The sequence below is a fragment of the Acinonyx jubatus genome, chromosome A3, assembly GCF_027475565.1.
Source record: "Acinonyx jubatus isolate Ajub_Pintada_27869175 chromosome A3, VMU_Ajub_asm_v1.0, whole genome shotgun sequence".
NCBI classification, from domain to species: domain Eukaryota; kingdom Metazoa; phylum Chordata; class Mammalia; order Carnivora; family Felidae; genus Acinonyx; species Acinonyx jubatus.
Window position 1 is genome coordinate 61,047,578 of NC_069388.1, and position 13,534 is coordinate 61,061,111.

The 13,534-nt window shown below is 44.7% G+C and overlaps 1 protein-coding gene across 7 annotated transcripts in view; it reads left to right on the top strand.

Annotated features, from left to right (window-relative positions):
- Positions 1–13,534, top strand: part of FAM178B (family with sequence similarity 178 member B) — a 113,937-nt gene that overhangs the window by 16,897 nt on the left and 83,506 nt on the right. For all 7 annotated transcript variants that reach the window (XM_027072604.2, XM_015074118.3, XM_015074119.3 and 4 more), the window contains exons 2-5: positions 7,084–7,153; positions 7,355–7,794; positions 9,301–9,362; positions 11,239–11,346. In XM_027072604.2, coding sequence (XP_026928405.1) covers positions 7,084–7,153; positions 7,355–7,794; positions 9,301–9,362; positions 11,239–11,346 — 680 coding nt within the window. The remainder of the gene's footprint in view (positions 1–7,083; positions 7,154–7,354; positions 7,795–9,300; positions 9,363–11,238; positions 11,347–13,534) is intronic.

A 13,534-nucleotide genomic window follows, 5' to 3' on the forward strand; every position in this document is an offset into this window, starting at 1 on the left:
AGTCCTCACCAACACTAGTTATTGATTGAATGGTTGGTTGGTTGGCTGCCATCCTACTGGGTGTGAAGTGGTGTCTCATTATGTTTTTGATTTGCACTTCCCTAATAAAGTGGTTAATGACATTGAACATCTTTTCATGTGCTTTTTGGCCATTTGTATAGATTCTTCTGAAAATGCCTATTCAAATCTTTTCCTTACTTTTTAACTGGACTTTTTGTCTTTTTATTGTTGTAAGAGTTCTTCATATGTTCTGGATACTAAACCCTTATCAGACTTATATGATTTGCAAATATTTTGTCCCACTCTGTAGGTTGTCTTTTCATTTTCTTAGTAGTAGCCTTTGAAGGGAAAATTTCTAACTTCTGATGAAATCCAATATATCTTGTTGTTGTTGTTGTTGTTGCTGTTGCTGCTGCCTGTGTTGTTGGTATCATATCTAGGAAACCATGTTGGCCAACCTGGAGTCATAAAGATTTACCCCTGCCTTTTCTTCTCAGAATTGTATAGTTTTAATACTTATATTTAGATTTTCCATTTACTTTGAGTTAATTGTTGTGTGGTATCTGGTGAGATAGGGTCTGGTGTCATTCCTTTGCATACGGATGTCCAGTTGTTTTAGCACCATTTGTTGAAGAGAGTCTAAAACCTTTAAAAGATCTTGCATCTTTGTTGAAAATAATTGATCATAGATGTATATATTTATTTCTGGAGTCTCAGTTCTAGTCCATTGATATATATGTCTACCCTTTTGCTGGTACCACACTGTTTTGATTACTGTGGCTTTTGAGGTTTTTTGTTTATTTCAAGTTTTTATTTAAATTCCAGTTAGTTAACATATAGTGTAATATTAGTTTCAGGAGTAGAATTTAGTGATTCATCACTTATGTACAACACCCACTGCTCATCCCAGAAAGTGCCCTCCATAGTACCAATCACCCATGCAGCCCAACCCCGACCCACCTCCTCTCCAGCAACCCTCAGTTTGTTCTCTACAGTTAAGAGTCTCTTTTATGGTTTGCCTGTCTCTCCTACCACCCTTTGTAGTAAGTTTAGAAATCAGAAAATTTGAGTCTTCCAACTTTGTTTTTCTTTTTCAAAATTTCTTCAAGGTCCCATGTGTTTTTGTATGCATTTTAGAATTGCTTTTTCCATTTCTGCCCCAAAAGGCCTTTGGGATTTTGATAGGGATGCATTGATTCTGTAGACCACTTCAAGGAGTTTACCATCTTAAATGCACAATGCAAGATGTGCATTTCCAGTCCACAAATGCAAGATGTCTTTCTATTAAGGTATGTCTTCTTTAATTTTTTTCAACAATGTTCTGTCATTTTCAGAGTTTAAATTTTCCTAAATTTATTCCTAAGTATATTATTTGTCCATTTCACCTAGGTACCTAATTTGTGCAATTGTTCATAGTATTCTCCCTTTTAATCATTTTTATTTCTAAGGTTGATAGTAATGTCTTTCATTTCTGATTTTAGTAATATGAGTTTTTCTCTTTTTTTTTTTTTTTTTTGGTCAGTCTGGTTTGGTTTGTCAATTTTGTTGGTCTTTCCAAAGAACCAGCTTTTGGCTTTGTTGATTATCTCTATTGTTGTTTTTTTTTTTGTTCTCTACTTTTGCTGCCCCACCAATCTTCATTGTTTCCTGCCTTCTGCAAGCCTTGAGTTTAGTTTGCTTTTCTTTTTCTAGTTCCTTACAGTATAAAGTTAGGTTACCGATTTAACAACTTCTTTTTTTTAAATAATGTTTATTTATTTTTGAGAGAGAAAAAGACAGAGCATGAGTGGGTAAGAGCCAGAGAGAGAGGGAGACACAGAATCCAAAGCAGGTTCTGGGTTCTGAGCTCTGAACTGTCAGCACAGACCCCAACCTAGGGCTTGAACTCATGAACTATGAGATCATGACCTGAGCCAAAGTCGGGTGCTCAACCAACTGAGCCACCCAGGCGTCCCTTAACAATCTTCTTTTTTAATGCAGGTGTTTACAGCTATACATTTTCCCGGGAGCACTGCTTTCACTGCATCCCATACATTTTGGTATGTTGTGTTTGTTTTCACTTACCTCTAAGTAGTTTTTAATCTCTCATATGATTTCTTCTTGGATCCATTGGTTATTTAAGTGTTGTTTTATTTCTACATATTTGTGAAATTCCCACTTTTGTTTTTTACGTCTAGTTTCTATTGTGATCAGGAAAGATGCTTTATAGGATTTCAGTCTTTTTAAATTTATTGAGACTTGTTTTGTGGCCTAACATGATCAATGCTGAAGAAAATTCCATGTGTACTTGCAAAGAATGTGTATTCTGCTATTGCAGAGTGAAGAGTTCTGTAGATGTCTGTTATTTCTACTTGGTTCACGGTGTTGTTCAGGTCCTATATTTTCTTTTGATCTTCTATCTAGTTACATTATTGAAAAGAGGATATTGAATCCTTCAGCTATCATTTTGTACCTATTTCTCCCTTCAGCTTTGCCAATTTGCTTCCATATTTTGGAGCTCTGTTTTTAGTTGCATGTATGGTTATAATTGTTATGTCTTTTCTTTTTAATGTTTGTTTATTTTTGAGAGAGCACATGAGAGTCAGGTGGGCAGAGAGAGGTGGGGGACAGAAGATCCAAAGTCAGCTCTGCACTGACAGCAGCAAGCCCGACATGGGGCTCAAACTCCCAAACTGTGAGATCATGACCTGAGTCATGGATGCTTAACTGACTGAGCTGCCCAGGCACCCCTTATTGTTATGTCTTCTTGATGAATGACCCTTACATCAATATATAAAGGCTTTCTTTGTATCAGTAATTTTTGACTTAAAGTCTATTTTGTCTGGTTAATACCAGACAAATACTAATGTATAGCTACTTCAGCTGTCTTTGGGTCTCTATTTGCATGGGGTATCTCTTCCTTTCACCTTCAACCTATGTGGTTATAGTGAGTCTTTAGCAGATAGCATATAGTTGGATTTTTTTAAATTTATTTTGGTAATATCTGCCTTTTGATTTGAGAGCTCACTCCATTTACAATTAAGCTAGTTATTGATATGAAAGGATTTCTGCCATTATGCTATTTTGTTTCCTGTGTACCTTACATCTTTTTTGTTCCTCAGTTCCTCCATTACTGCCTTCTTTTATGTTTAATTGGCTGTTTTGTAGTGTACCATTTTGGCTCTTTGCTCATTTCTGTTTCCAATTATTTTATTAGTGGCTACCTTGGAAAGTATAATTTATATCTTAAATTTGTAACAAACTAATTTGAATTAATACCAGTTTAGCTTCAGGAGCTCCTGGGTGGCCTAGTCGGTTAAGCGTCCAACTCTTGATCTTGGCTCAGGTCATGATCTCACAGTTTGTGAGTTCGAGCCTTACATCAGGCTCTGTGCTGACAGCACAGCGCCTGCTGGGATTCTGTCTCTCCTTCTCTCTGCCCCTTCCCCACTTACTCTCTCTCTCTCTCTCAAAATAAATAAATAAACTTTAAAAAAATTACCAATTTAGCTTCAATATATACAAAAACTCTGCTCCTATACAATTCCATCCCTCCCCTTTATGTTTTTATTGTAACAGTTTACATCTTTGAACCATTGTGTGTTGATTAACATAGATGTGTAATTGTGGTTTTATGCATTTGTCTTTTAAATCAATACAGAAAGGAGAAGAATTACAAACCAAAAACACAGTAATACTTGCATTTTTACTTACCTATAAATATCACATAGTTCACAGTCTAGTTCAGATTAATACCAACTTAATTTCAATAAGATACAAAACTTTACAACTATATAGCTCTATTCCCACCCCCTCCTTTGTGCTGTTATTGTCATGTAAATTATATCTTTAGACATTGTTTTCCCATAAAGACAGATTTGTAATTATTGCTTTATGCAGTTGTATTTTAAATAAGATAGGAGAAAAAGTTACAAATAAAAACTACATTTATACTGTCTTTTATGTATACCCATGTTCTTATCTTTATCACTGTTCTTTTTTTTTCATGTGGATTCAAGTTACTCTCTAATATCCTTCCTTTCACTTTACCCCGATGGATATACTTTAGTATTTCTGATAGAACAAATTTGTTAGAAAGAAATTTTCTCAGTTTTTGTTTATCTGGGAATATCTTCATTTCTCCTTTTTTGAAGGATAGTTTTGTGGGAGACAGCATTCTTGGTCCATAGTCGTTTCTGTCTTTACTTTGGATATTTCATCTCACTGTCTGCTGATCTCCATAGTTTTTGATAAGAAATCACCTGTTAATCTTATTGAGACTCCCTTGTAGATGATGAAGCATTGTCTCTTCCTGCTTTTTAGATTCTCTCCCTGGTGTTTAAAAGTTTCATTATGACGTATCTAGGTGTAGATCTCTTTGAATTTATCCTACTTGGAATTTGTTGAGCTTCTTGGAAGTGCAATATTCTTTCTGTCCCCCTCTACCCCACCCCACCCCACCCCTGCCATCTCTGTCTCTACTCCTTGGACTCCTATTATGTATCTATTGATATAATTAATGGTGTCCCACTGGTCTCCGAGGCCCTGTTCATCTTATTCTTTTTTTCATTTTGTTCCTCAGAACTGATCATCTCAATTGACCCAAATAAAAGTTCATTGATTCTTCTGCTAGCTCACATCTGGTGTTGAAGCCTTCTACTTAGTTTTTCATTTCAATTTTTATAGTTTTCGACTCCAGAATATCTGTCTACTTCCTTTTTATAATTTCTTTATCTTTATTCATATTCTCTATTTGGTGAGACCTTATTCTCCCCTGGTTTCTTTAGTTCTTTGTCATCGTTTCCTTCAGTTCTTAGAGCATATTTGGCAGTTGATTTAAAGTTTTTGTCTAGTAAGTCCAGTGCCTGGGCTTTCTTAGGGACAGTTTCTTTCCTTTCTTTTTTCTGTCTTTGAATGGGCCATACTTTGTTATTTCTTTGTATTCCTTGTAATTTTTGTTGAAAATTATCCACTTTGACTATTATAATGCAGTAACTATGTAAATAGGATTACCCCCCACCTGAATTTGCTGTTGCTGGTTGCTGTGAGTTGTAGTTGTTTGTTTAGTGATTTTTCTAAGCTATTTTTGTAAAGACATTATTATTTTGTTGTGTGTAGTCACTAAAGTCCCAGTTCCTTTAACTTGATGGTTAACTGGTAAGTTGTTAGAAAGTCCCTTAAATGCTGCTGCCGCCACCACCACAATAAAACTCTTCTGGTCTTTAGAGATTGGTTCTGTGTTGGAGTACTCCTTCAAAGCTTAGGCAGACCTTATGCAACTCTGCCTAAGCCTTCACTATCTGCTTATGTGAAGCCTAATGATCAGCCAGAGGTAAAAATTTATGGTCTTCTCAGGTCTTTCCTAAGCACACGTTAACCCTGGGCAATCATGTGGCCTTCTGGACTCTCGGGTTTACGTGGGAGCTTTTTAAAACTTTTACTCCAACATGTATCTCCTTCCTCAGCCTCTTCCTTTTCAGACTTTGCAGACTGTCTACTGCTTGCCCTACCTGTTATCCCTTGCCCCAGGTGGTTGTGGTGGTCCCCTTGTTTTTAAATACTTTCAACAAGTACTGCCCTGGAGGCCACTCCAGCCCTGAGAAAGTTCCAAGTGGGATAAAACAAAGGTAAGACCCAGAATTGATGAGTTGATCCCCCGGGGGAGCCGGGAGCCGCCAGGGGACAGGCTAAAACACACCACCACAATTCTTTGAGAATAAAGCTTATCTTGCCCCCGTGGCACCAGCAAGCCACACCGGGAACCCAGCCTCCACAACTGCCTCTTAGCTGGGGATGGGGGATGATAGGCGGGTAAGTTCAAAAGCCCAAACATAATTTTACTGAAATTTAGCAGCTTCTTTCTTCATTAAGCCTTCATTCCCTGGTTGTTATCAGTTTCTTATTAGATTCCAGAGTTCTGTAAGTATTGGTTCTGACAGATTTTGTCCGCGTAATTATTGCTTTCGTGGAGGAACAAGTTTCTGGGGTTCCCTTCTCCCAGGTGTGAACATTTTTGTAGTTATTTTTTTTTAATGTTTATTTATTAATTTTGAGAGAGAGAGAGAGAGAGTGGGGAAGGGACAAAGGGAGAGAGGGAGAGAGAGAATCTAAGCAGGCTCTCCGCTGTCAGCACAGAGCCCCATGCGGAGCTCCATCTCATGAATGGTGAGATCATGACCTGAGCCGAAATCAAGAATCAGACGCTTAACCAACTGAGCCACCCAGGCGCATCTTGCAGTTATTTTTTATGTTGATCAATTGCTCTCTAAAAAGAATAAATCATTTTACAGTATTAACAGCAATATATTTCTTCATAGCCTTGTCAACATTTGTTATTATGAATTTTTAATTTTTTATGATTTCATTGTCATTGAAGAATACTTCAGAGTCATATTGATTTGAGTGTCTTCCACTGTTGTTGAGTTTGAATCCTGGTTGAGTTAGTGTTTGTGTTTTTTGTAAATGGTTGTTTCGTTTGGTCGTTAGCTCATTCAGATATTCGCCTTTCATCTGCATTTCAGTTGATCTGATCCTGAATCTGATATGATGAGAGGTGTCTGTGTGTGTGAGGCATGGCCCATCTTAGCTGAGGATGGGCAGCTCCTAACACTGGAGGGGGCTTGTTGTACCACCTCTGGGTATCTTTAACTCATTCATTCAACAGAAACGCACCAAGCCCTACTGTGTGCCAGGTCTGTGCTGGTTCTGGGAAAATGGCGGGGACTAAATAGCCCTGCTCTGTCCCTTGGGAGCAAACAACCTTTATGGGGGTGACACCAAACAAGCAAGACGTGCAGAGTGTCTTCTCAGTACACAACTTTCCTGTGGACTTATGCTAGTTTTGATTTTATGCAGGTTTTAAAAAAATGTTGATGTCCTTACACTTGCCTATCACATCCTTGAAATGAGAGGTCACATGGAGCCCCTTTCACCTCAGCAACTTGATCTTCATGGTGCACAAGCTTGGTCCTTGGGGTAGAACTGGAGGGGGATTTCCCTCCTGGGCACCAGTGGGCCCTGCCCTCCTCTCTAGGGAATCTAGGACTTCAGAGCATTTAGCTTTCTTCTGGAGGCTCACCTCACCTGACAAGCCGTTCTTTCTAGGACAGAACGTCCAGCAGTTTGCAGATGGCCAGGACCCAGAAGACTCTGCTAGCCCTTCCTCAGAGAGAAGGTAGGCACTCTTACCTGTACAGGTAGAGCCATTCTGAGGCTTAGGGCCACAAGGAAGTGGACAACCCACGGTTGAGGTGTTCCCCTTGCATCCTGCCCACAGCAATCTTGAGTTGTCCCCTCTCCTCACCCAGCATGGCATGGTGGCTGGGATGGTGGTGGGCAGGTGGTGGAATACCATAATACTCTGTCCCCTCCACAGGGGTCCAGGCAGCCGCTGTGGCACCCACCCTGTTGCCTAACCTGAAGAGCAGCTGCTTCGACCATGCTCTGCACCAGGGGCTTCTCCACCCCACCCGGCGGCACTGCAGTCCCACCTCAGCTCCAACTCCCAAATTGTCAAAGAAGCGCAAAGTGCATGCAGCCGGGGACATGTTCCCCACTGATTGGAGCCCACCACCCATAGAGTTCCTGAACCTGAGAGTACCACAGGCCAGCAGGGGGGCCCCAGCACAGAGGTGGCTAGGCCCAGGGGGCCCTCAGGGCCTGAGGACATGGGCTCCCCAGCTGCCTGAGGAGTTAGGCCAGGAGCCCCAGGACTTGGACCCCCAGGGGAGACTGACCTCACTGGAGGAGCTGTTCGGGAACATGGCAGGCCCAAGCCAGAAGGCTACAGCTCCAGTGGTGGACACCCACACCTTGGTAAGCCAATAGCCACCCCTTGGCCTCCTCTCCTTGCCACCTCTCCTCAGTCACCTCCAGACCACCCCCTTTTTGGCCATTCTCCCTTGGCCATATCCCAACTGCCCTTTGTCGGCCACCTGCCCCTAACCATCCCTCCTCAACTGCATACCCCCAACCTCTCCCCATCTATGAACCCTTGTGGCTAGGATGCATCTCTCCCCTTATATCTGCTACTAGTCCCTGCTAACAGATGGCTTGGGGTGGTGCCAAATTGGATCCCACTTCTGTGTGGGAGCCTTCAAGGCTTTTGAGGCTAAGGTTGGGGTTATCCACCTGGGCAAAAGAGGGACCTCGGTGCCTGGGTCTAGGCTAGGCCAGGCACAGAGACTTGGGCTAACTCTAGTCAGTGGATTGACATGCCTAAATGGAAACTTTAGTGATGAGCTTTAAGCTAGGTGAGAATATATAGCTGTTTATAGGTAGACTGTGGGGACACGGATCCAGGAAGTTTATTCTGAGAATAGGACTTAATTATTGTAATAGCCCAAGATTGTCAGTAATCTAAATGCCCACCACTAGGGAATTAATATATTATGTTCTAGTCCTACATTAGAAAGGTTGTGGTGTTTTATTTATTTATTTTTTTTTAACGTTCATTTATTTTTTTTGAGACAGAGAGAGACAGAGCATGAACGGGGGAGGGTCAGAGAGAGAGGGAGGCACAGAATCCGAAACAGGCTCCAGGCTCTGAGCTGTCGGCACAGAGCCCAATGGAGGGCTCAAACTCACAGACCGTGAGATCATGACCTGAGCCTAAGTCGGACGCTCAACCGACTGAGCCACCAGGGGCCCCCGAAATGTTTTTTTTTTTAACTTATCTCTTTAGTATTGATATGGAATGCCCTCAAGACATACTATTAATTAGGCAAACCATAAGAGACTCTTAAATACAGAGAACAAACTGAGGGTTGCTGGAGGGGAGGTGGATGGAGGGATGGGCCAAATGGGTGATGGGCATTAAGGAAGGCAGTTGGTGGGATGAGCACTGGGTGTTATATGTAAGTGATGAATCACTGGGTTCTACTTGTGACACCAATGCTACACTGTATGTTAACTTGAATTTAAATAATTTAAAAAATGAAAGACATCCTACTCATTGAACAGAGCAAAGTATAAAATAGGGTTCATAGTTTGCTGCCATTTGTGTTACGGGTGGTGGCAGAAGGGAGTCTATAATGTACTAGTGTTTGCTTGTCTGTGGATAAAATGTCTCTGAAAGCACACCAAGGAGCAAACACCTGTGGTCACCTGTGGGGAGGGACCTGGCTGGCTGGGGATGCAGGTGAGGCAAGACATCTTACTATATGCCTTTATACCTCTTGATTTTTTAATCATTTGAATGGGTTGCCTATTCAGAAAAATAAAATAAATAAAGGGCTTAATTTAGGTTAACTTTTATTCTTTTTCCCCTTCTATCTGTCTGTCTTTCTGTTTGTCTCCCATTCTCACCTCCTGTTTCTCTAGTTCACCTCTGGAGCCTCGGAGAGCTATGCCAATAGCTTAGATTACTTACTACAGGAGAAGCGGTAAGCGTGGAAAAGGGTCCATCTTGGGATGTTCATTCTATGGGGTTGGCAGCAATTTGGGGGGGGGGTGGTTGTCCTCTAAGACTCCCAGCAAACTTGCCTCAGGATCAAGCAGCCTGCTGCACTCCTACACGGCGTGTCTCCTGGAGCATCCTGTGTGCTCTGATCAATAGTGAGCACGTGGTATGGCAGCCGAGTTGCAGGGGGGCATCTTGAAGGCAGAGAGCCCCAGACCTCTGCCACATCCAGAGCCCTTGTTCAGGGTTACTGTGGGTGGGATGCAAGGAGAATCCCTTGCTCTCTTCTGCCCAATTCATGCCCGTGTGGCAGCCTCTCAGCTCCCACTCAAGTGTTCCGTGGGCGAGAAGGGGAAAAGGCAGGCAGCTTTGACGGAGATGTATAGCCTAACTATTGCCACGATGGTGATGCAGGCAAGTAAAGCTCATCGAGGCACCTGGCACTGGGAGGTTCTCACTCGGCTAGGTCCTGTGCCAGGTGCCAGATAGGTGGAAGTGATTGTACAGGAGCCTCTCACCTGCAGATCTAACTGAATGATTCCACTATCTCCCATGCTAGAAAGTTGCTGTGGAGGGGCCTGGAATACTGACACCTGATTTAACCTGGGGGTCAGAAGAGGCTCCCCACAGGTATCCTTATCTCTGAACTTTGGAGGATAAGAAGATTTGGGGGGCAGCATGGGTGACCACACATGTGAAGGTGGGTACGGCAGATAATTCTGGTGGCTGACTAGAACTGGAATTCTCAGCACTGCAGAGTAGGGGTTGGTGGTCCACATGGCAGGAGGTACAGCCAAGATGTGAACCAGGGCTGGGTCACGAGAAGCCTCATGAACACAAGGTTGAGTTGGGAGAATTTTAAGGAGATAGTGATGTGATTCCTGCTGTGTTTCAGAGATCGCTCAGGCTACATTATGGAGAATGGATGGGAAGGGTGAGAGAGGAAGGAGGGTGAACAGTGATTGGGTGGGGTCTCGGGAGGAAGGTGGTAGGGCTGTGATGAATCTGCTGACCTGGGTGGCTGGGGCTCTGGGACCTGTGTGGAAGGGAATTCAGACCCAGACGTGTGGCTTCAGAGGATCCTGGGCACATTCAGCTGGAAATCATCCAGTTGTGGCTGGCTAGGAGGATCTGAACTCCAGACAGCGGCCTGGGCTGGAGATGAAATCTTTAGGAACTGCGGACCTTTGGGGAAAGCCAGGGCGAGCACCTGGAGGGGGAGGACAAGGGCTGGGGAGGCTCCCTGGTTGTTGTGGAAGCAAGGATCCAGAAGGCCGAAGGATGCACTTGTACCTGCTTGGGAGTTTAGTGTGGTTAGGGCAGGAGGGAGGTGAGGGAGTCAGGTATCTAGCAAGATAATGGTAGGCATGCAGGCTGTGGTGGGAACAGACCTCTGGGGCTAGAGGCCACAGGGTAGGGAGAGGAAGGGAATGAGCAGGACCTGGAGAACTGCCCCTGGGGCTGGAGAGGCAGGCCACGTGTCAGGGGCTCTGGGAGCCATGAACCTGGGACCTCTCCAGGTCAGTGTGGCCCGACCCCAGGAGGAGGAGAAGGAGCTAGGCACAGGCCTCGATGTGTTAAAAAGTGGGCAAATCCAAAACAAGGCACACAAACAAAGGCATGTTTGAAGCTGTGTGGTGAAAACTTTCCTTGAGGCCTGTCTGCTCTTATCTGCTTATTCAGAGAGAGCGCAATGGATGGAACGTGATGCCTCTCCCCTGCCCCGTCCAAATCTAACATTGAAGGCCTTTATGCAGGAGTTCAGGGCCGTGGCCCCCATTCCTAGGCCTAACCCAGTATCAGGGTTGGATGACTGGGGACAGCGCTGACCTCTGTTGTTGGCTCTCATCTCTCTGCAGGGAACAGGCCCTGGAGCAGGAGCGAGAGAAGCTGCTTCTGCATGATTGTCCTGACCTCTACTCCCTGGATCTGGCTGAAGATGAGGCGCCTCTCACACCTGAGCACAGGTGGGGGGTAGTGGGCACAGGAAGGGGCAAGGGCCCATCCACTCTGGCGGGGGCGGGGGCAGTCCCTGCATCCACCTCTCAAGGCAGAGGATTGTCAACTGGCTCTCGGTTTTAGACAGTTTACCAGCAATTTGTGTACATTTATGAGTTATCAAGCTGCCTCCTTTTCTTAAACCTACATTTTAAAAAACCCCAAAAAACCCCTATATTCATTCATTGGTTACAGAAATATTTGATTACCTACTGTGTGTCAGCGTCCAGTGGGGGCCTTTGAGGACATGGAGTTATAAAAACACAGCCTGCTCTGCCCCGGTTGTCTGCTCAGATTTATAGAACCAGATCTCTTGGGAAAATAACTGCACAAAACTACAGTCTAAGAGAAAACTGTCTTTCAAGGGGAGAATATGGCCATATGACATTTTTCATCTTCCCCTGTCTGGAGAAAAGAAGATGGCTTTTGTCAGTGCTGTCATGTGGGCGGGGGTCTCCTGGCCATGATTTAACTGGGCCATTGGCTGGGGGTGGGCTGGTGTTACCTGAACCAGTGTGTCTCAGAGATGCTGAGGGACCACAGTTGAATCCATCTTCAGGGTACCCTGTTAGCCACCCGTCTATCCACCTGTCCAGCCAGCCAGCCAGCCAGCCAGAAAGCATCTATTAATGCCAACTTTGTGCCAGGCTCTTCTACAGACCCTTGGGATTCAGCAAAAACAAAACCAGACAGAAATCTCTGCCCTCCTGAGTGAAGATAGGTGACGAGTGCTCAGGAGAAAGGAGAGAGAGGTGGTATAAGGAGTGTGGAAGGCCTGAGGTTGTGCTTGAGGGTCAAGGAAGGCCTCAGTGAGCAGCTGGCTGGCTTCTGGCAGAGCCCTAAGAAGGAGGGGTGAAGCAGCTCTGGGGGCCCTGCAGGGGGAACTTACCTGCAGCCTTGGAGGGGAGGGCAGGGGAGAGGAGGTCAGGGAGAATAAGGGTGGGCTTGACATCTGAGCTTTTCCCCTGTGTGAGCCGGCCGCCACTGCTCCAAGCAGGATCCTCTGCCTCTGTGTCAAGAATAGACTGGGGAACATGGGGGTGGGGTGTGGCGAGGGCAGAAGAAGAAAGACAGGCAAATGAGCCATGGCAGTAATCTTGAGAAGTGAGGGTGGCTGGGAGTGAGGGTGGAGGGGTTAAAGAGTAGGCAAATTCTGGATATATTCTTAGGGTGGAACTGAGAGGATTTGTTGGTGAACTGGATGGGGAGGGTATGGGAGAAAGAGGGGAGCTGAAAGGGACCCCTAGGATTGGGCCTGACCAACTGGAAGTTTGGAGTTGTCTAACTTGGGGAAGACTAAGTGACGAAGGCTGGGGTGGGGCAGTTGTGGGATCAGGAGTTCGTTTGGGGGATCCCAGAGGTGAGACCAGGGAGACAGCTTGAATACCCTCATCTGGAGAGGCAGGCTTGGGAGGCACCATGTGTAGGTGATGTTTAAAGCCACAAATTGGATGAGATCACCTGGGGAGCGAGTGTATAGAGAGAAGAACAGGGGCCCAAGGGCACAATGTAGAGTTCATGGTGACCTTGACAAAAACAGCTCTGGTGGGTTGCTGGGGACGAACCTAACTGGAATAGTCCCACAGGAGAACAAGAGGAGAGGTGGGAAGAGAAAAATGCACAGTAGCTGAAGGGGGAAGTGAAGTCAGAATAGATCTTTCTGTATGTCTTTCTTTTACTTGGTTCCTCCTTCCTTCCATCCCTCCCTCCCTCCTTTCATCCTTTCTTGCTTTCTTCCTTCCCCCCCTTGCATCTCTCCCTCTCTCATTTCTTCCTCTCCCCCCCCCCACCTTCCTCCCTCCCTCCTTTCCTCAGGAACCCAGTTTCCAGGAGGGGCTGGGGTGGAGTCTGCAGGGGATGAGGTCACCTCATGTGACCATGTGGCTGCAGGCAGTTGGTCACCGTGCCCTGGAGCATCTGCCTGTTCAGGCTTTGCTTTTTCTGTCAGCCTGAGTTATGTTAGTAAGCATTGGTCTAAGCAATGATAGGTCAAGTTTTCATGCATACTCTAAGGTCGCATTCTGCCTCCACTTACTAAGGGAATGTTGAGTGATAACACACAGACTCCTTTGGGGCCTCCATTTTAGGATCTCCAAATGGTTTACATTGCTTTTGTTGCCCAGACATGGTTATGAGCAGTACCTTGTCTGGCTGTGT